Source organism: Cheilinus undulatus, linkage group 11, assembly GCF_018320785.1.
Source record: "Cheilinus undulatus linkage group 11, ASM1832078v1, whole genome shotgun sequence".
NCBI lineage: Eukaryota > Metazoa > Chordata > Actinopteri > Labriformes > Labridae > Cheilinus > Cheilinus undulatus.
In genome coordinates this window covers 40,885,241-40,905,572 of record NC_054875.1, presented here as the reverse complement: position 1 = coordinate 40,905,572, position 20,332 = coordinate 40,885,241, and the positions used below count along the sequence as shown (strand labels likewise).

The following is a 20,332-nucleotide window of genomic DNA, read 5'->3' as shown; positions in this document are numbered from 1 at the left end:
TTGTTTTTGTGACTAAGTTCCCTTTTTGTTGCATTTTTAAATTTCACTCTTAAGCTCAAAACACACTGGCACCGGACTAGCCCGTTGCATTGTCAACGGTCATAGTCCCCACTGGCTACTGCTGTGCCAGGCACTTGATACCAAAGGCCAAAACCCACTTGGGATTGCCTCACTGGGTAAGTGATAAAAAACAATAGGAGCTGTGGTAGTTCACTGGCAGCTGAGGCCTCCACTTTATCCTACCTTTGAACAAAAAGATGGCGCTCAATGTCTTTTTCTGTGCTCTCAAACGAAGCTGCTACTACGGCAGTTGAGATGGACAAAACAGCTGTTCTCTCAGAGAAACAGTCTACCAGCTGCAGCCAGTGGTGTCAGGAATAGAGCAGTGGTCGCCGCTGAAAATAGTGCGGGCATGTCGGACGATGTCAGTGTGTTTGGAGCTTCGTGCTTTTGTTTCATTTTAAATGCTTGTACTTAAACCTAGGGTAATTGACTTCTTGTCTGGATACAGATCTGCTTTTATTTTGAAAGAAATCAAGGAACTTTGGGTAGACTGAAGATTATGACTTGAACTCAACCACAGAATCAGGAACTTGTTACAGATTGAAAAGAAAAAATGAGGAAAAACTAATGGATAAAAGTCTAATAACAGAAGGTGCAGACAACTTGTCCACTGAGCTCTGTTTTTTTAAAGTAAAACAAACACAAATCCGCAATCCACCTACAGCGGCTGCGCTGCGTTCCTCCGGCGAATCGTACTGTGGAGCAAATCGCCCTCTCTCTTATCAATCAGATCAGCTCCAATAGCTGCGCTCCGGTCAAGAGTGTCCAGTACTTTGAAAATACAACACCATGCACGGACTCCTGATTGTAAATCACTATATCAACATTATGTCACATCTGCAGCAAGAGCAAAGGGTCACTGGGGGGTCACTGGGTCACAGAGCTACATCTGCACCATTGACAAAGAAAAGTTAAATTTGGAGGAAATCTAGCGGAATAATTTTAGATGAAACCACATGCACTTTAAGCAAACATTAACCTATTAACTTCCTAATGTACTCACCTAATGGCAGAAGCAATAATATCATGGACTCATACCAGAATGGGTGATAAATTAACCCAAAAATAGTAAAATACTCGACTGTTGACATACTATTCCTGTGTGAACTTGCAGTTCTCCCATGATCTCTGCCCTCTGATCAGGGCTGTGTACTGCAGCTCTACAGAAAAAATAGAAAAGGAGTCTCTAAACCCAGTTTAATTGGCTTACTATTGGCTTCCACAAGTCAATTGTCACCATTGGCACCTTCAACAGACCCAGGTTTAGCAACAGGTTCGGGACATGGAGATACTACTCCATAGTAAAACATACAGCATAGGAGTGGTAGATGTTACTTGCAGTCTTTACTGAAGATGGATGATTACTACACCATCTATCCCTGTAAAGATAATGCAAAGAGGTATGAGAAAAGCACTGTGACCATAAAATATTCACCAATCAAATGTAAGATAGGGGCCATAGTTATGGGGAAAAAGTTTCTTATTGTTTTTGCAGCAGAAATATTTTACTCTAAAAAGTTGGAGGAGTGTCTCCCCATGCAATATTAAAGCCTGTATATGTATGAATGCATGTATGTGTAAGTCTTTCATCATCCCGTCTCCCTCAGGCGAGGTGACACAGTCTCCTGTACGCACCAGCTAGCTTGTATTTCTCACAGTAACATGCAGACTTTTAAAGGGAAGGAAGGCGAAGCTTCATTGTACATGCATGCACACTTTGCTGCCCTCCCTCCCCTCCACCCCCGTGTTTACACCCAGTGCTGCCATGCCGTGCTCCCAGTGTAATCCTTTTAGGCTCCTTTTTGGCAATGTCACGCTGTAAATAGAGGGTTATTCCCAAAAACAGCCAGTCAGCCTGCACGTTGCACTCCATGCTCCCACTCTTACACTTCCAGTAGCATCATCTATCTTCCAGCTCGGGGGATCAGAGCACTGGCCACAATTTTCTTGGCAACGACCACAGAAAGACTAAAAAGGAGTGGGATGGCCTAAATTGAAAAAGACTGGAAGGAGAATTACAAAAAGGAAGAGCTCTTTTGTGAAGATGACCTGCTAGTTTGAGGAAAAAGAGAGAAAAAAAAGAGGAGTCGCACAGAAATGGCCGTCGAGGTGAAGAGCCCGGGGTCGTCTGTCAGTGTTGTGTTGACTTATTCAGCTGAAGTAATGGTGGGGAAAGTTGTGCTGATGCAGCTGAGGCTACACTTCATACATGCAAAAGAGAGCAGAGCACCACCCTGCTGCCTGCGGGCCATGCAAGCCCAGCGTGCTGCTTTAACTGCAGCAGCTGACCGAGCTGCAAGACAATTCAGAGCTGCTCATATTTAAACACTGCTGTTTGAATTTTCACTATCAGCATTTTCCTGTGCATGCTTTATTATCAGCCTTTGCAGTAGACTTTTATTGCAGCATCGCCTCAAACATTTAAGATCTACGACATGACAGAGGATGGATTTCCGTTATTTCTGGATGTTTTGCTTCTAAATGAAAACTCCTTATTACAATTTAGCAGCTCAGAGCTAATCTCTTTGTCTTTGGAGTCTGCCCGCAGTAATTCGAACTTGTCACATTTAATTGTGAGAAGCATTTAGTGGGCTTGATAAAAACCCCACTGATCACTTGTTTCCTGAACAACCTACATCCTAAATACTTTATAGGCTCTTTAATGCCTGTGTTCAGCCAAAGAGATACAGTTAAGTGATGGAAAGGAGTTTCTTAGTGTGCAAAAAGGAAGGAAAACAAGAGGGATATAATCAGATAAAGGGCACATTTCTTTTCTGGGTTAACTGATATGTAGGGTTTTTGTGACGGTGAAACACAACTGAAATGTTTTCTTAATGATTTTCTTGCTAAAGATGTACATCAAACTTCCTTTGGGTTTGTTGTTTTCAGCTCTGTGCTCACACTGACAGAAAAGGACTTCCTTAAGCTTGTTGATGACGATTTAAGTTAATATCGCTTATGATCTGATGTTTTAAATCCTTTACATCGAGTAGAAATGAAAAGAAGTTAAACACTGAAGCAACTTTGCACGTTACTGCAACAACTGAGGAATTATCCCAGAAACACTTCAGAATAAAAGTACCGTATGATAACACAGGTAGTCTTACCACAGAAACAAACTGATCGAGCTTTTACTTTGAAAATCCAAATGGAGGTTTACCTGTCACGCCAGCCTTGAATGAACTGACAGACAAGCAGTGCAGAGACCAGACCGCAGCTCTGAACATGAAAGTTCTTCAATCTCTTGAGTTATGAGCTGACATTCAGCAGCTCTGACTGACCTACGCTCACGTTCATGTTTTGAAAAATGAGGTGATTTAATGTGCTTACACACAACACTAGCTCCTATTGGTTGTGGACGATGGTTGCGTCACTGGGAAACACAATTTGCATAAGACCAGACTAAAGACAATATCAAACATTTTTGATATTATCATAACACCAAGACCGAAGAAAGACCGCCTTAAAACTGCTCATATCAAATCTTATGACCACCTTACATCTAAGTTCCGCCTTTTTTAAAAAGATTCTTCTTTGTTGTGTTTTGCTTCTCTAGGTTGAACTGTTGGCTGCATTGCTCAACATTGCCCCGAGACTGGCAGTGTTATTGCTACATTTTGTCCGTAGCCATAAGCTTTGAGACATAAAATGTATGAAATGAACGCAGAGTACCCTATCTGTACACGTTTCAATGAGCCTTGATTCTACCTACTGAGCCATGGCCGTCCTACTTCTACAAAGTTTGGCATCTCCATGCAGTTTTCTCTGATTTTGTGTCTGAATGTGAAAATGAGCCGGTGATGTTCTCGTCCTGAAAAGGGGCATAGCCATTTGGGCCAGGACTGACCTAACCGTGCAGAGCAGATGGATTCACCAATTTCCATGTTTCTCACTGGCGAATCCATCTTGCAAAGCTCCCATCTTAACCATTTGGGCCCAGTTAGAAAGTGACAGGACCAACCAGCGTCGAGGGGCAGTGGCTTTGTGCAGTTGTGACATAAGCAAGCAGCGACAAGAGGCCATTGCAATCATAGCTATGGGTGCAATTATGGCGGAAGACAATAGCGTGGATGCTGCCATAGCGGCACTTTTATCAGAACTTGATGACATTTCTTCGTTAAAAGAAGAACAAAGAACAGCATTGAGTTGTTTTCTTTTCAAAAATGACTAAAGTCATGTACTGACATGTCTACAGTCGCCATGGTTCAAGTTATGCAGTTCTCTATGGAGTTTACTCCTTGGTAGTGGTGCACCTCGGTAGCGGCTACGTCATGTGTTTTGTTGCTCTGATTGGCCTGTAAAGATGTGTGTCATCCAATCACCCTCCCAGTTTTTTTCAAAGGCTCTGTCCTTTCCCAAACGCCTTCTATGGAAGGTTTTCCAGATAGATGTGTAAAACAAATCCTTTTGGTGCGTCAGGTTAGGACTGACCAGGGTTGCCCTGAAATCTGATTGGCCTCCTTGAAATGCTTACCAGTTGTTGGCTACTTGGCTTGTCAACCGTTGATGAAAACTTTGACTATTAGATATAAGTATATCTACACCTACAGTGGATTGGTTTTACAAACCTTGATAGATAAATCTGAGGTCTATCAAAGTAAGCCAGTCATTCTTATATTTTTTACCGTGTATCCCTCAGTGAAAGACGTTTTGATACCCTGTTAGTACCTGGTAGAAACAGGGTTAACTTGTTGCTCAGTAAGAGCTACACTGGTATTAAGCAACATGTTGTGTGGCTAAAGACTCGCTCCGCTGTGCTACATCTCGTTCTGGCTGGTGTAATGAAGGGAAGCACTCACGCAGTACAGTGAGGCAGCTCTCTGAGGGTTACACTAGCGAACAGCCGCACTGTGATACTGACTGACAGGCCCATCATCCCTTTGGTGCTCAAAATATCTACAATAAGCCTGAGCGAGCGAGAGAGAAAGAAAATAATCCTACATTCTCTGTGTCCTTAGGCAACAGCTGGATGTTTATATTCTCTGTCACTGGGAGGCAGGGAAGCCTCTGCGCTGTTCTCTAAACTAATACACAAGCCATGGCCAAAGCCTATTGAGGAGACGCCTTTCATATGCCCGTCCAACTCCCAGCCTCATTTGATGCCTTTCCCCGTGCTGTTAGCGGGGGCTTACATCTCTTCAATATTAATGGCCCGTGGTGGGAGGCACCGTGGCACTTAATAGAAACATTAATTATTCAAAAGGCCTATCTGGTGGTAGGCACATCTACTAATGTGCTAGTATGTATACAAATCAGCTCATGATGGGGGCTTTGGTGCATACAATCACAACCAAATTTATTAATAAATTCAGCCCACCAGGGGATGTCTGCTCCTTAAAGAAACTGTAATCACTGAGAGATGGAGGTGGGGGGCAGGCAGGGCGCGGCACGAGCCAACATACACCGCCAATCACGGGGGGAAATACAGAGCGTCTGAGGTAAACGTGAAATCATCAAAATTAAAGCAGATTTATTTTCCCCTGTAAACAGACGTGAATTCAGACAATCCACAGGGGCTCCTCTTCTCCCCTGTCATTCCCTCTTCCCGCCTTTTCACGGTTCACTTCCTCTGCTGTGTCCTTTGTTCTCTCCGTTTCCTCACTTCACCTCGCTCAAACCCTCCATACGCTCCTCGCTCCCATTCACAATTCAAAGGGAAGATTCACCTTGCAATACCTGCTTTGTAACACATCAAGAGGAAGACAAGAATCATCTACTATATTTGTGTCTGAATAATTTTGTTTAAGCAGAATTTTACTACTCCCTGCAACTTTAAACTTGGTAAGCTGATGTTTTTCTAGTGGAAAAGACCACTGGCACTGTGTTTTCCCTTCAACCAAACATTTCTCAGTCAGAATTTAAAGCCCCACAGCCTCTGCAGACAGACAAATTGAAATATCTCTGCCTTAAATAAAAATGGATTTCTGTCTCATCTTTGACCATGAGCGAGTCTACAAGCACTTACTATGATTCTGACCATCCGACACATAAATCTGATGTTCTCTGCAGATATTTGGGATGGTTGAAATGTGGCCACGGCTCTTCTGGAAATATCTCAAGGTGGTATGAAGTTAACAAAAGCCAGGAGATATAATCAATACACCCTCAGACAATGGATGGATCCATAATTCAAGGAAAAGTTCACCTAGAGCTGCTTATTTTAGAAGTTGACTTTTCTCTCAGAGTTTTTTCTCAAAGTTCTTTGGCACCAATACTGAAGATTCAGTTCTCAAAGCAGCACACGAGTTGTTGACTGGACAAGACATTGCCCTTTAACCCACAAAAAAAAAAAAAAAAAAAAAAAAAAAAAAAAAATACAAGAAGTTTTAGTACTAAAATTTCTTTTTTTATATACATGAACTATTGCTTTAGAACTGCTCTACATTTTGTGAATGTTTTAGTTAAACCACAAAAGACTGATATGATGTGACCCTCTGCAGCATGCTTATATAGGGCAATCAAATACTTCATGCCTACAGCAAAGCTGCAACTTACTGGATTTGCTGAAATACTTTATGATTTTAATCTAACACACTTCAAGAGACAAAACTTTTAACTGGAAAGAAACTTGCTCTCTGACCGCAAAGACACAGCAATCAATAGTTGTCCAAACTGAAGATTAATTTGGGGTTTTTGTGCCAAAAGATTTGCAAAAACGGAAAAAAGAGCCATGAACTTTCTGTTGTGCACAAATTGAAAAAATGTCAAGAGCTTAGCACGTTGTTTTACAGAGATAATTTTACACTTCTCAACTGCAACTGTATGTACATCTTTTATGGCTGAACCATAAACTATATATTAAGATGGCTGTAGCAACAGCCGCTTGGGAGTGAAGCCAAAATGTTTGGCACTCCTCCTGTGATTGGCTGTAGAACAGGTCACAAACCCTGCCTCCTCCATATCAACAAATGGGACAAATATGGAGTTAAAATCAGAGCTGGGCACAGTTAATCAGACATACTTCACTATCAATCCGATAACAAAGATGCTAGGTTGGATAGCAGTCAATCTGTAATTTCATTCAAAATTGACTTGAGTAAATGTTAAAGCACCATCTTTTTGTAATGCCAATAGAAACAAATTCTTAAGAGGTAAAGTCAAAATTACTCTCATTGTCTGTCCTAAAAATCTATATGATAGAAACTTTGTGATATATATCACTGTAGCAGGGCTCAGGAGATACGTGATAATATAAGAGTGTTCCCAGGTCAGACACTTGAATTCTGGCTGGTTATTCAGTTCTCTGTAGTACAGGAGGCAGTGTGCTGCCTCAGTTGCCTAGCCTTATTTGTTGCATCAGCTAGTGCCACATAGAGTCGAGAAGTTTTTATATCATTCACAGACTTTCTTTCTCTCCACTCTTTCTTAAAAATCGAGGACAGCGCACATTTATTAACACATCTACTAATACACATGTTACAGATGTGTCAACAGTGTTACAATATTTCTTAAAGCTGACATGTCATAGTTTAAAGTTGTCTCTTAAGAAAGTTAAGAGAAAACAAAGTCGGCTGTCTTGAGTGGGCAAGGGAATTTAAGTGACTAAAGTAATGCAAACAGAAATCCAATTTAGTATGAAGTCAAGGTTTTTAAAAGCTTTTTTCAAAGTAAAATCTGCTTTAAAGACATTGTAAAACTAAAGGAAGATTATTCACCATTTCCAGAACAAACATGCCCAGCTCTGGCTAATGTGAATCAATTAATATTTTTTCAAATCAGGACTCCGTCATGGTGGTTAGTTGTCATGGGGGTTTACAACCAAATATGTTCTTCTCTCAATAGTTTTGTTTTACATATTCAACATTTACATACAGTGACATTAATGCTGTGGCATCTAACTACGCACAGGTCCCAGATGCTCTGGTCCAAGTGCTTATAGAAAGGTGCTAATTTGCACCACTTATCTACAAGATGCTTTAAGAAGATGAAGTTAAAGTTGAGGAAAATGAATGAAGAAAAATGACTTTCTAAGAACTAAAATGCAGTTGAGAATACAGTTCAGTTCTAAAAATGGATTAAATGAACGATATTTATTTATGCAGTTTAAAAGGGGTTTAACTTCTGCAAACAAAAATAACTTTTTCAGTCGCAGGTGTGAGTCTAGAAAAATTTCAAGGTACATGCTGAGACTGTTTTCTTAATATTCAGTATTTAATGAGTAGACTCAAGCCATTGTGAAACTGAGTTCAAGAAGTCATTTAACGGTGCCTTACCTTGCTGATCTTTCTGGTAAAATATTAGCGTATCATCAGCATACATTTAGCAGTCAACTGCAGGACAGATCTCAGTCAGGTCACCGTTGTACAAGCTACATAACAGTGGATCCTGAACTGACCCCTGAGGTTTCCCCAAAGCTGTTAGAGTGGCACGTCAGGGGCCAGTTCAATTAGCTCTGGTGCATTACACCTTTTAGTTGAGGTAGTTATTTGGTGCTAAAATAGAGCACAGCACTTTCCCGGGCCTGATCCAGCTCATTGCATACTGGGTTCCCCAGAACCTTGTGGGCTGGTCCAGACTTGGTGACCGCGTAGGTCTTAAAGGGGGCAGCTGGGAGGATATCTGAAGGGATGGGGCATGTGTGTGGCACAGGCCTGCAGGATGGCTATCCGGAGGCCAGAGCAGTACAGGACCAAGGTTGAGTGCAGCAAAGTGCCAATACAGCATTTGCTCTCATACCTGACCCTCCTGATTGATGTAATTGTTTGATGCTAAAATACAGCAGGTCTGGCTCCTTGCAGTGTTCTGACCTGGAGGTGAAAAATGAGCAAAAACATACGAAAAACTAACCAAACAGTCACTGAACTTACCATAACTGCATTTAATTTAGAACTGGCTCCGCTGTGGACCCTACCAACCTAAGCTGTCAGTATGTAAATCAAACGCATCAGGAAAAACCTCCTATTTTCAAAATCTCCATTATTCAGAGAATGGACGACACACTTTCGAACAAATTTAACACTGAAAGGTGATAGTCGGTATCTTTTTGACACTTATGTTTAAAATTTGTAAAATCTAATAATTCAAAGATGTAAAGAGTGACCAATAGCACCGATTGGTGAAAAAAAAAAAAAAAATGGAGATATGAGGTTTTGGCCTGACGCCAGCGATATGTGCTGTGGTAGCAAAGATGGCATAGTGTTAATTCTTCAGTTCTGCCAGCAAGCTCCCTACGCTGCCCGTCTTGGCTCCTAATTTCATCACTAGTTCGATATGTTCAGCAGGCACATTGGCTTCATTTTTGTACAACAGAAAAAGACATTGATTTATTGTCCATATTAATATATAGCCAGTTATGCAGACCTTCCTCAAAAATGAAAAAGCAGCATTTTGCTAATTTTCTGTGTTATTAAAACGACGCATTTCTGCCCCGCAAGATCACCAGCTGCTTCGACTCCCCTTAAAGAGTTTAGGTTGCCTTGGTAACTGCATGCTGAGCTCCTCTGAAAACACAGAGGGGGGTGAAGTACGTCCTGCTGGATGCCAATGCATGTGCTGTAAAATGACTAACTGTGAGCATAATGGAGTTACACAAGAGCATAACTTAATTCTCCGAGATGAGTCTGAGATATAGTGATACACAGACGGAATTAGAGAGACAAACAGCAATACAGAAACAGATACGGAGGCAGAATTTTAAAGAATATTAAACATTACTGGAGCGCTCCGCTCCTCTCTGGAGCTCTGTTTCTGCCTTATCTGCATACAGTATAGCAAATCAATTAACCAAGTCGTTAACTTCACTTTTTAATTGGCTGGAGTTACATGCGAGTGCGTGTTTGAGGAATAAGAAGGCGAATGAATCGATGCTGAGGTAGAGGGGGGTCTGCTGGGTTAACCACAATGCACTGGTGCGTTACCAAGCCTAATTAAATAGTACGTCCTCCAAGCTTGTCTCCCCTGTGACAGCACACCCACAGAAGGGGGGTTTGAGAAGTGGCCTGAGCAAGCAGAGAGCCACTTATGGGGAAACAAATAAGCACTTCCAGGTCGTGACCTCAGTGGTGCTGAGGTGGGGGACATCCAGCAGCCGGACCGGGATGCTAAGGATGGAAAACAGAACATGCACTGCTCTTTGTTGTGTTTACAGCAGCATATCTAAAATACCAGTTAGGGTGCTTACTTACTAGAAGTTGATTTCTTTTGTTTTTTTTTTTGCGTTTAAGTGCTTTTATTTAGTTCTTTTTCAAATTTAGTGGTGACAAAGCTACTTTCAAAGAGATGAAATAACCTTGTGAGATGACAAGAGACGTTAAACTCCAAAAGCATTCATGTGTGCAGGCTGCAAAGATAGAAGGCAGACGTCAAAGAGGCACACACCTTTGAAACTTTCTATCTCTAGCCTGTTTGAGAGAGAGAGAAATACGTGAGAGTCACAGAGTGTATTTCGGGGCCCTCGCCCTTGGAAAAAGCCTGGAGGGAGGTAGAACTCACACATGAGTGTGCCACTGTAAGCATAAGACCTCCAGCCACAGTGATACATCCGCAATCACAAATAAACACAGAGAGGCTTACGCTCCTCTCTTTTTGGCAAACAACAACACTCTCGAAATTAAAGAGAGGCTTCCACAAAAGAAAAATACGAGCCAGGAAGACATCAAACGGCTACAAATCTGCAGGCATTAGGTGGGCTCAGCACCCTAGGGAGCCTCTCTAAGGCTCATTTTAATTCTCCTTGGGTCCAGAGGAAAACAGAGCAGAGTAGAAAAGCTGCTTCTCATGCTATAGTTCTCAATGACACCTCATTGTCAAGAATCCTGGATGTCTCTAAAGTACTCTGCTGTTATCAGAAGTATTGCGTAACTGTTTTCATTCTGTGATCATGTAATCTGGGTTTATGAAGTGCTTTAGAGAATACAAAGCAGGTCTTTTATTATGTAATCGTTGCTAGTGTCACTAATGACAATGTGTTATCTCACTGTTGTCAAAGGTGTCCATACTGTGATCCTTTTTTAATACCAAGTGTTCATAGCAATGAATACTGAAGCACCTGTGAGGAACATTTTTTGGGGGAAGGCAATTTTGGTGCCTCCTTTTGATCAAAATAACCTTCAGTCTCTTGGCTGATTTAGTCCAGTACATTTAGTTAAATCTGGTCTGTGATGGCTGGATTGTTTTGTCTTTTGCAAAGGCACCATGTTAGGCCAGGTTGAATTTTGGCCACCTGCTTTGGAGACATCTTTTTTTACACAGAGCTAGCGGACATAACCACTGCGCTACGAGCAGCCATTCCTTTTGTAGGGCCCAAACACCGAGGGTGCAAGGACCAAATCGAAACATTGAAAGACATAAACATTTTAGCTTTTATGTCCAGTGTGTCCAGTTATGTACATCTGGATCTGATACACAACTTAGAAGATAGCCTCTTTTGTTTGAATCCACCCATTTTTCATGTGAGCAAAAGTAGCAGAACATGTGACTGACAGATATGCTTTGTTGCCCAGGTGTGTCCTATTACATCTACATTCAAATAATAAATAGCACTGAATATCTACACTCAGTCTCACATTTAGGCTTTGTCTGTTCACACTGCATTTATAGTTAGAGATATAACCAACATAAAACCAGAGAGCTGTCTATGGATAAAAAACAAGAAACTGTGAAGCTGAGAGAAGATGGAAAATCCATCAGAGCCATTTCACCAACATTGGCCAAGTAGTACAACCATTTGGAAAGTCCTGAAGACGTGTACTAAAAACAGACATTGGACGGGTACACCGGGGAAAACAGCATCAGTTCACAACAGAAACATTGTGAGGACTGTAAAGAAAGACCCTAAAACAACTGTTAGTGACATGAGCAACAACCTCCAGAGGGCAGGAGTGAAGGTATCACCATCTTCTGTTCACAGAAGACCTCTTCAGCAAAAGTACAGAGGCTACACCAGAAGATGCAAACCACTCATTAGCAAGTAGAACAGGAAGACTAGGTTAGAATTTGCAAAAAAAAAAAAAAGCCAAAAAGTACAGAGACGAGCCACAGAAATTTTTGGTCAAATCATTATGGACTGATAATGTCATGGCTTGGGTTTGCATGGCTTCTCCTAGCCCAGGCTCATTTGCAAAATGAACTCAGAAGTCTACAGAGACAATTTGTCTACCAATTTAGAGAAAGATGCAACCAAACTGATCATCATGCAGCGAGATAATGACCCAAAACACACTGCCAAAACAACAAAGGAGTTCATCAGCTGCAAGACTTGGAAGGTTTTAGACTGGCCAAGTCAATCTCCAGACTTAAACCCTAAAGAGCATGCATTTGTCCTGCTAAAGAGGAGACTGAAGGGAGTAACCCCCCAACACAAACAACTGAGAGAGGCTGCGGTGAAAGCCTGGGAAAGGTTTGGTGATGTCAGTGGGTCACAGGCTTGATGCAGTTATTGCAAGCAAAGGATTTGCAACTAAATATTAAGTCTATTTAAGTATATCTGTTGCAGTTCTTTTGTTCACCTAAAAAAGTGTTGTTCCGCAACAAATAATGCTGTCTTTTATGTTGTGTATCAGATCCAGATGTAAATACCTGGAAATAAAAGCTATATTGTTGATCTCTCATCTCATATTCATCTTTTGATGTCAAGGTAAATGTTGTCAGTCTACAGCAAAAATAAAGGCACTGACCTCAGAGTTCCAATACTTTTGGAGGGGAGTGTATTTCTTACTTTATACAACATTCAAGTATCTCATTATGCTCCAAAGCCTATGAAATTGGCACAACTATTAGGCATGGTGAAAAATATGATGCTATATTGATTCCAGACATAAGCGTGGAAAACTGACTGAAAATTTGACCTCTAAAGTTGACCTCTAAACCCACTAAAAAGTACAGCCTTTGGAGACCATTTCACCGAGAGATATGAAAAGTGGTACATATATTCACCTTCCAGAAACTTCTGATCATGCCAAAATCCAAACAGATTTTGAAAAAAATGTCCATATCCTGGGGTCTCTCTAGGATTAAGTTGTTGATCTTGTACTTGATCAAACTCTAAGTCATGTGAACTTTCCCATCTTAACTGAAGTTGCTCTGTATCACCTCAATGCATCATAATCCTCCATGAAGACCTAAAACCACCTGCAGCAGCAGCAGCCTGCCTCTGAACCTGATTATTGCACATTGATCGGCGCTCGATGTGTGTGGGCTGGCAGGATGGACAGCAAGAGGATTATGGGTACTCACCTCGGTGATGCGTGGGTTGGTGCACTTCACGTTCTTGCTGGACAGGTTGAGCCAGCGGGTGGTGTAAGGGTTGATGGGAGGGCAGTGGTGCCGCAGGGTGCATCTTCCCTCGCCGCTGCACCAGCCGCACTGGAACTTTCTCTCTGCCTTTAGACACATGCCACAGCTGTCCCGCTGGGCTGCACACTTGTACAGGTGCACTGTGGGATATGGGAGAGTGTGGGAATATATTGTGAACACACAATAATGTGAAAACCTACACAAAACCCCCTAGAGAATATGTTTTGTTAAAGGAGCAGAAGGTCTGCCAGGGAAGAAATATCCCCTTAGGCTGTGGTTCTATTTTTAGATCTTGATATTTGAAGATAAACCAATGATTAATATACCATCTGAATATATATGCACAACAGTGCCCTTCCTTTGTTCTTACCTTGGATATTCTCTGGGTTATCAATAATAAAGTTGCCATTCCACACTACTGAGAAATCCACAGGAAGCTCGCTGATTTTCATCCCCTCGTACAGATACTGGAGGCCACAGAAGGCGGAGAAGACAGGGAGGGAAGAGACAAAAAACAGAGGAGAATTTTAATGGGATGTTTGGGAATTTGAATTCCCAGGATTCCTTGTACACGCAGCGCTCTGTCCTTCCAGTGTTGCCCCACCGTTACATCATTTCATCATCAGAGAGCTGACAAAGTGAGAAGCCATGAGAAATGGGACGGCTGAGCAGGAGCTGGAGCTTCCCCTTTGGCCTGTAGGGATGCTGTCCTTAGCTGCCTTCGATGCCCTTAATTCCAGCCTGAGTTTCAGTGAGGAAGTGTGTGTTTGTGTATTTGAAAGAGACTGAAGGGGAGTGAGAAGAGAGGAAAATGTGTATATCTGGTGCTCCTTTGGGAATAAACTGCATAAGTTAGTGTGTGCTTGACTGGAGGGCAGAGCAATGCTGCAGCTCTCTCAAGTGTAATAACCCACGTTGCTTTACTGACTCCACACACAGAAACATGCACATGCATCGCCCATTCAGCCTAATTTGGCAAGATCTCTGCAAGTATCAGCCGACCCACCGAGCTGTTTTGGCACTGCACGCTGGAGCTATTGAAGCGCAGGGCGGTGACTCGGTGGCTGACCCCCTGGATGTGGAGGACGCACTCGTAGCCCCGCTGGCCTGACTGGGGCTGAGGAAGGTTCCTGGCTTTCAGGGTGATGGGCTTTACTTCGCCTGCAGGGATCAGGATCTCCTCAGAGCGGACTAGCTGGGGGCAGTCCTGGAGGAAACAAACAAGGGGCAGGGAGCATACGTCAGTGGCATCAAAACAAGTAAACAAGAGTGTTGATCTTTTTGGTGTTTAGGTCACTAGGAACCCATAAGAAGAATGAGAGGAATGAAGTGGAAGAATAATGATGCTGTATGCAGTTGAAGTAAAAATCCAGCAGTAGTCCCCATGCCCTTGAAAAGTTCTTAGCTTATATATGAGCATTAAACACCTCTTTTATAAACTCTGAGTTATGATGGCCAATGCTGAGCACCTACAGGCCTGGAATCCTTATGGGGGCCCCACTGAGAGCATCTTCGAACAGAGCACCCTTCTCCGCCCTTTTCTCTGACTTTCACCTTAAATTTAACCTCTGCTGGACCTGCCTACTAAACCTTAAAAAAGGTTTCATTTTTGTATATGAATTTCACATAACTGGGGAGAAAAGATGTTAAAATGTTCTGGACAAAAGTATTAAATTCAGGTGTTTCAACCAGAAGGGTTTAGGAACAACAGCAACAAAGTCGTGAAGCGGTAGACTATGTTAACTCCCACAGCGGGGACAACGACTGCTAAGGCACATGGTGCATTAAAGTTGCTAACACTCTGCTGATTCTATAGCTGAAGGGTTCAGAACTTTCACGGGTATTAGTGTAAGCACAAAAATTGTGCGGTGGAAGCTTCACTGAAAGGGTTTTCATGGCTGCACAGCTGCATACAAGCCTCACATCGCCAATCCCAACGCCAAGCGCTGAAAGGAGTGGTGTAAAGCTCACCGACACTGGACTGTGGAGCAGTGGAAACATGTTCTGTGGAGTAACGAATCACCCATCTCTGTTTGGGCAAGTCTGGGTTTGGCAGACGCCAGGAGAAAAGTACCCGCCTGAATGCATTGGGCCAACTGTGCCAAAAAGTTTGGTAGAGGAGGGATAATGGTATGGGGCTGTTTTTTCAGGGTTTAGGCTAGGCCCCTTATCTCCAATGAAGGCCAATCTTAATGCTTATGCATACCAAGCCATTTTGGACAATGCTATGCTTCCAATTTTGTGGCAACTGTTTGGGAATGGCCCTTTTCTGTTCCAACATGACTGTACCCCAGAGCACAAAGCAAGTTCTGTAAAGACATGGTTTGATGAGTTTGGTGTGGAAGAACTTAACTGGCCCACACATCGAGCACCTCTGGGATTAACTGGAATGGAGAATGCGTGCTAGGCCTTGTCCTCCAACATCAGTGCCTGATCTCATAAAGGCTCTACAAGATGAATGGGCACAAATTCTCACAAAAACACTCCAAAATCTTGTGGAAAACCTTCCAAGAAGAGTGGAGGCTGTTATAGCTGCAAAAGGGGGGAACCTCTTTATCAAAGTACATGTATTTGTCATTACAGTCCCTGTTGCTGTAATTGTCAGATGGCCAGATACTTTTGTCCATACATACTTATGTGCTGGTAAATTCACAGCTAAATTAGACATTTGTTTAAATACATTCAATGAGTTTCATTAAGTTAAAAAAGAGAGAAAATGCCTAAGTACTTTCTGTTGAAAAAGCCAAAGGAGAAAAATCAACATATGCTCAGGCTTTTTTAAGCTGTCTGTACCTCCTGCATGTGATTGACTGGGTCAGAGTGATCCTGTGTCATTGTTAAGACACGTTAAGCTCAATAACTCCACAGATAATAGAGTGTTAATTGCCGCTGCAGAGAACAAGAGAGCTGAGTGAGAAACGCCAATGCGGAAATAGAAGAGCTTAGATGGCTGTCTTTCTGAAGACATGCCCTGAGGCTGACACACCGAGCTGGAAGACTGAGCAGGATGCAGGCAGGACGAGAGAGAGAGAGAGAGAGAGTATAGATGGATAGGAATGAAAGAGAAAGGCACGCTAGCTGGCTCGATCACATGCATATGTGTGGTTTATGCATCTGTGTGTTTTCATGTGCATGTGTGGGGTTTTGCATGCATTTGTGTTTTTATTTTGTTTATGTGCTTGTTCTTTTGAGGTGCATGTGTGTGGTTTTGATTGTGTTTTTTGTGCTCTGTGTATGTTTTTAGTGCAATGTGTTTGGGATGTTTTGTGCATATTGTGTGGATTTTGCATGTGAGCGTGCATTTTTGCACATCTTAAAGGTTTTTGTAGAATATCTGTTCTTTTTTATGTGTATTTGTGCATAGGAGTGATATTTTCTGTGATTTTTCTGTCCTTATGTGTATTTTTATACCTCTCTGTGGGGTTTTGATGCATTTATATGTGGGTTTTCTTTTGCATATGTGTTATTTTTATGCGTTTCTTGGCTGCTGTTCTTGTGCATAGAGGTCATTTGTGCATGTGAGTGTTAGTGTGTTGTTCATGCATACAGGGTTTATTTTCATGCATGTGCTGTTTATTTGCATGTATGATCTTCTTATGCATATGTGTTTTTTCTTCACCCACCTCGGAGGCGTTGACTCGTCCCTCCTGGAAGGAACAGCTGGAGGGGTCATGGGTGCACAAGTTGCGGTACTTGCACCAGTGGCAGCGGAAGGCACTGTTCACACATGACAGACACCTGCGTGGACACACAAACACACAGAGTGAGGAAAAAGCAGCAGAGTCAAGGAGAAGTAGAGAGTTTGCCAAAGTGGGGGAAGTGCCACAGAGGAAATGAGTTCAGATCCCAAGTGGGCACCTGCTGTTGTTGTGCCCTTGTGGTTGGCATAGTACCTAAACGCTGCTGGGGCCAAGTTCTCGCTGCATATATTTTCTGCTGCCATACATTAATATTACGTGCCATGTATGTGTGCTGCACGTTAGCCCTTATAACCAGAATCAGATGGAGGAAGAGAGACAGGGAGTAAAAGAGTGGAGGAACGTTGAGTAATGAGGACAAATAAGACATTGGCGCAGCTTGATCCTGCAATTACCATTAGCCCTGCATTGTCAGAGTGTGGCTGTAATTACCAGCTGTTAGGTGTGTCTTTGTGTGAGATGTTTTTAGCATGTACAATAAGTAAGTGTGAGCGTTTGTGTCACTACAAGGGGATAAAGTGTATCTCTAAGAGGTGAGAGAAGTCTTTGGATCGAAAACAGGATGGAACTAAGAACACTGACTTTATAAAATGATTTTATAGCTACCTGTACTTTAATGTGTTTTTTCAGACAAAAACCTTTAACACAAATATCTGTTCTTGCTGCTTAAAGCTTCACAGCAGTTGTTTTACAACAGCAGTGATACATTTAAGGCTAATGTTCTAATGTGACAGATAGAAGGTTTTTCCAATCAGTTTCTGAGGTTTGTTTTTTAAAAGTCCTAAACATTCTCTATGGGAGTTTGGCAAAATGATTGTGAAATATACCCATGCAATGGTAATATGAAAGAGTGTAGCCAGCGTGTCAGGTTATTTCTGACTTGATTGATGTTACATAACTACCAGCTAATCAGCACTGAGGCCTGGCTAGCATCACTTCCTCTTGCATGCTGCTACTGTGTTGCTCTTTTCTGTTTCTCATGTTGACAGAGTGAGTGCTAAATTGTTTATTTTCCTTCGTTTTTTAACATGTAGTTTTACTTTTGTCACATTAAGAATATTTTTTGTCATAAAAACCCCAGATCAACTCCAAACATCACCTATCATCACCACTAATAATCGGTATGGGTATCAATATCAACTCTGAAAAACCCTTCTGAACTCAGGCTTCATCATTAAGTATTTTTTTGTCACTGTCTTCCAGAATTGAAGATAATCATGTACTTCCACATAGAAAAGCTACCTTTCCATCATCTTCCTGGTTGAATTAGCTAGCCATATCGACAAAAGTAATCTGGATTCTCTTAACCTCTTCACACCCAACACTAGTGGTATATTGCAAAGTACCATCTTTGGCACCCAGGGCACATTCAGTTGAACCGCACAGTAGAAGTCTTTCATTTATTATTTAATTAGAGAATTATTTCAGACAAATGACCTTAGAATTATACTTCAGTACAGCACTTAAGCACTGCTCAGCACTGTGAGCTGCATGGATGAGTGGAGAACAAAACAGGAAGTGACAGCCGGCTATAAGACAGCTGTAAGTCATGACACACTCTGTATGCTCCTATAACAAAGACAACATATACTTTAAATTAATTGTGAAGGCATTTACAACACTGTGTTTCCGAACAGTTGTTCTGAGTGTGTATTGTAGTCTAACTTGGCACTCCCTCCTTCTTTGTCTCTCTGAAATACGTTCTGAGTTATACACACCGGCTTAATGTGAAATATTAATCGGTGCAAAAGCTTGGGAGGGAGCTCTGGCGAGCACACTAATTCAGAAGAATGGGGTTGATTCACCTTCTGGCACACAGAGAGTACAGTATGTGTGTAAGAGGGGAGAGAGAAAGAGCAGGAGCTGATATAAGAGCGTGCATGCCCTTTTCAAGTGAATGCATCTTTCTTTGTGTGTCTGTGGCTGTGTATGTTTGTCGTCACTGATTAACTGGGAGGATGTGAAATCTGGTAATTGCTTTTTGTGCTTTCAGACGGCAGACAGCCATATGAAGCTATAGGGCAGAGTGTCTGTGTGTATGTGAGAGAGGCAGGATCGCATTGCCAGCTTTTATCTGGCAAAGGAGACATGGCTGCAACATTTTGTTTTACAGCCGAGAGGATAGTGAAAGGCTAATATGACGCGCTGAGATATCTGCCCCCCTGCTAGCGCCACTGCTGTGATGCCCTCAGTCTCCTTCCTGTGATACTCCCAAGTCATCAAGGCCTTTTGGATGTAGCTCAAACAGAATCTGCCACACTGGAGTGAAGCGAGCAATTGCACAGGCACTGCCGACACTGAGATCTCTAATTCAGGGATTGAATCCAGCATCACTCAATCAGCGACAGACACGGCATGAAAACAGGCATGAAATCCCCACTGAAGACCTGTTAGACAGAGAGCTGCATGTTTTGTACAGCAGTGTGTCTGAGAGGAAGGCTTCATTAGCCAAAACAGAAGAGGAACTTCCTGTTCTGGTGCTCAGGGAGCAGCAGGCGATCAGATTACATTAGTCTTTACAGAGGATATTTTAAGGGCCAGCTTAGGTTAAGGACAAATTGTAACTAATTCCCAAAGCATTGATCCGGTGGTTTTTGGGCAGCAGGTCTAAGGCTTTGTTTTTGTTAATGGAAAAAATAATGGGCTAGAGAGAAAACAGAGAGGTACTCACAGTTGGTGCACGCTGCAGTTGTAAAACTTGACTTCTGTGCTGATGAGCATCTGACCTGTCTCCTTTGAATTGAGCCTGAGTTCAACGCCCGACCAATCTGAAAGACAAGAGATCAACATTTAAAACATGCTCATACATCATTAAAGTGTAGATCTGCAGTATTTTCATCCTTTGTATGGTCACAGAAGGCGTATTTTACTAATCCACAAGGGTAAACTCATTTTTTAGTGGTTTTCATGCAGTACTTTTTACATGGTACCACCTTTAAATCTTGTGATTTGCTAGTAAACCTTCAAGTAGAACACAAGATATCCAAGACTTACGCCTTCACCTGATGGTTATATGACCCAGTGAGGTATACAATTGCAGGACAGTCAAAGTATGGTGGTGGGGTTGTATTTTGAGCCTTCATCTTGTATGCCATGAATTTGTCCTTGAGTAAGAGTGGACAAAGTTTTAAAGATAATACCTCAAATCATTCTTGAGATATTGCTTTTTCAAGCACAGAACATCATGAGGTTCAAAGTCCTTGGCTTTTGACTAAAGGCCTCAAAAATTCAAATAGTCCATCCTTGAGTCAGAGTTGACATTTGCTCAAAGTAGCAAGAAAATCCCTCAAAGAATTCCTGAAATATGACATTCACAAATGAGATAAATAGAAGGGTTA

At 42.1% G+C, this 20,332-nt stretch overlaps 1 protein-coding gene across 1 annotated transcript in view; it reads right to left on the bottom strand.

Annotated features, from left to right (window-relative positions):
* The window catches only part of plxna2 (plexin A2), a 360,814-nt gene that overhangs the window by 115,993 nt on the left and 224,489 nt on the right, over positions 1-20,332 (bottom strand). Inside the window, exons 8-12 of the mRNA XM_041799400.1 lie at positions 19,666-19,762; positions 16,920-17,034; positions 14,303-14,503; positions 13,667-13,763; positions 13,237-13,436 (exon numbers count right to left, since the gene is read on the bottom strand). Coding sequence (XP_041655334.1) covers positions 13,237-13,436; positions 13,667-13,763; positions 14,303-14,503; positions 16,920-17,034; positions 19,666-19,762 — 710 coding nt within the window. The remainder of the gene's footprint in view (positions 1-13,236; positions 13,437-13,666; positions 13,764-14,302; positions 14,504-16,919; positions 17,035-19,665; positions 19,763-20,332) is intronic.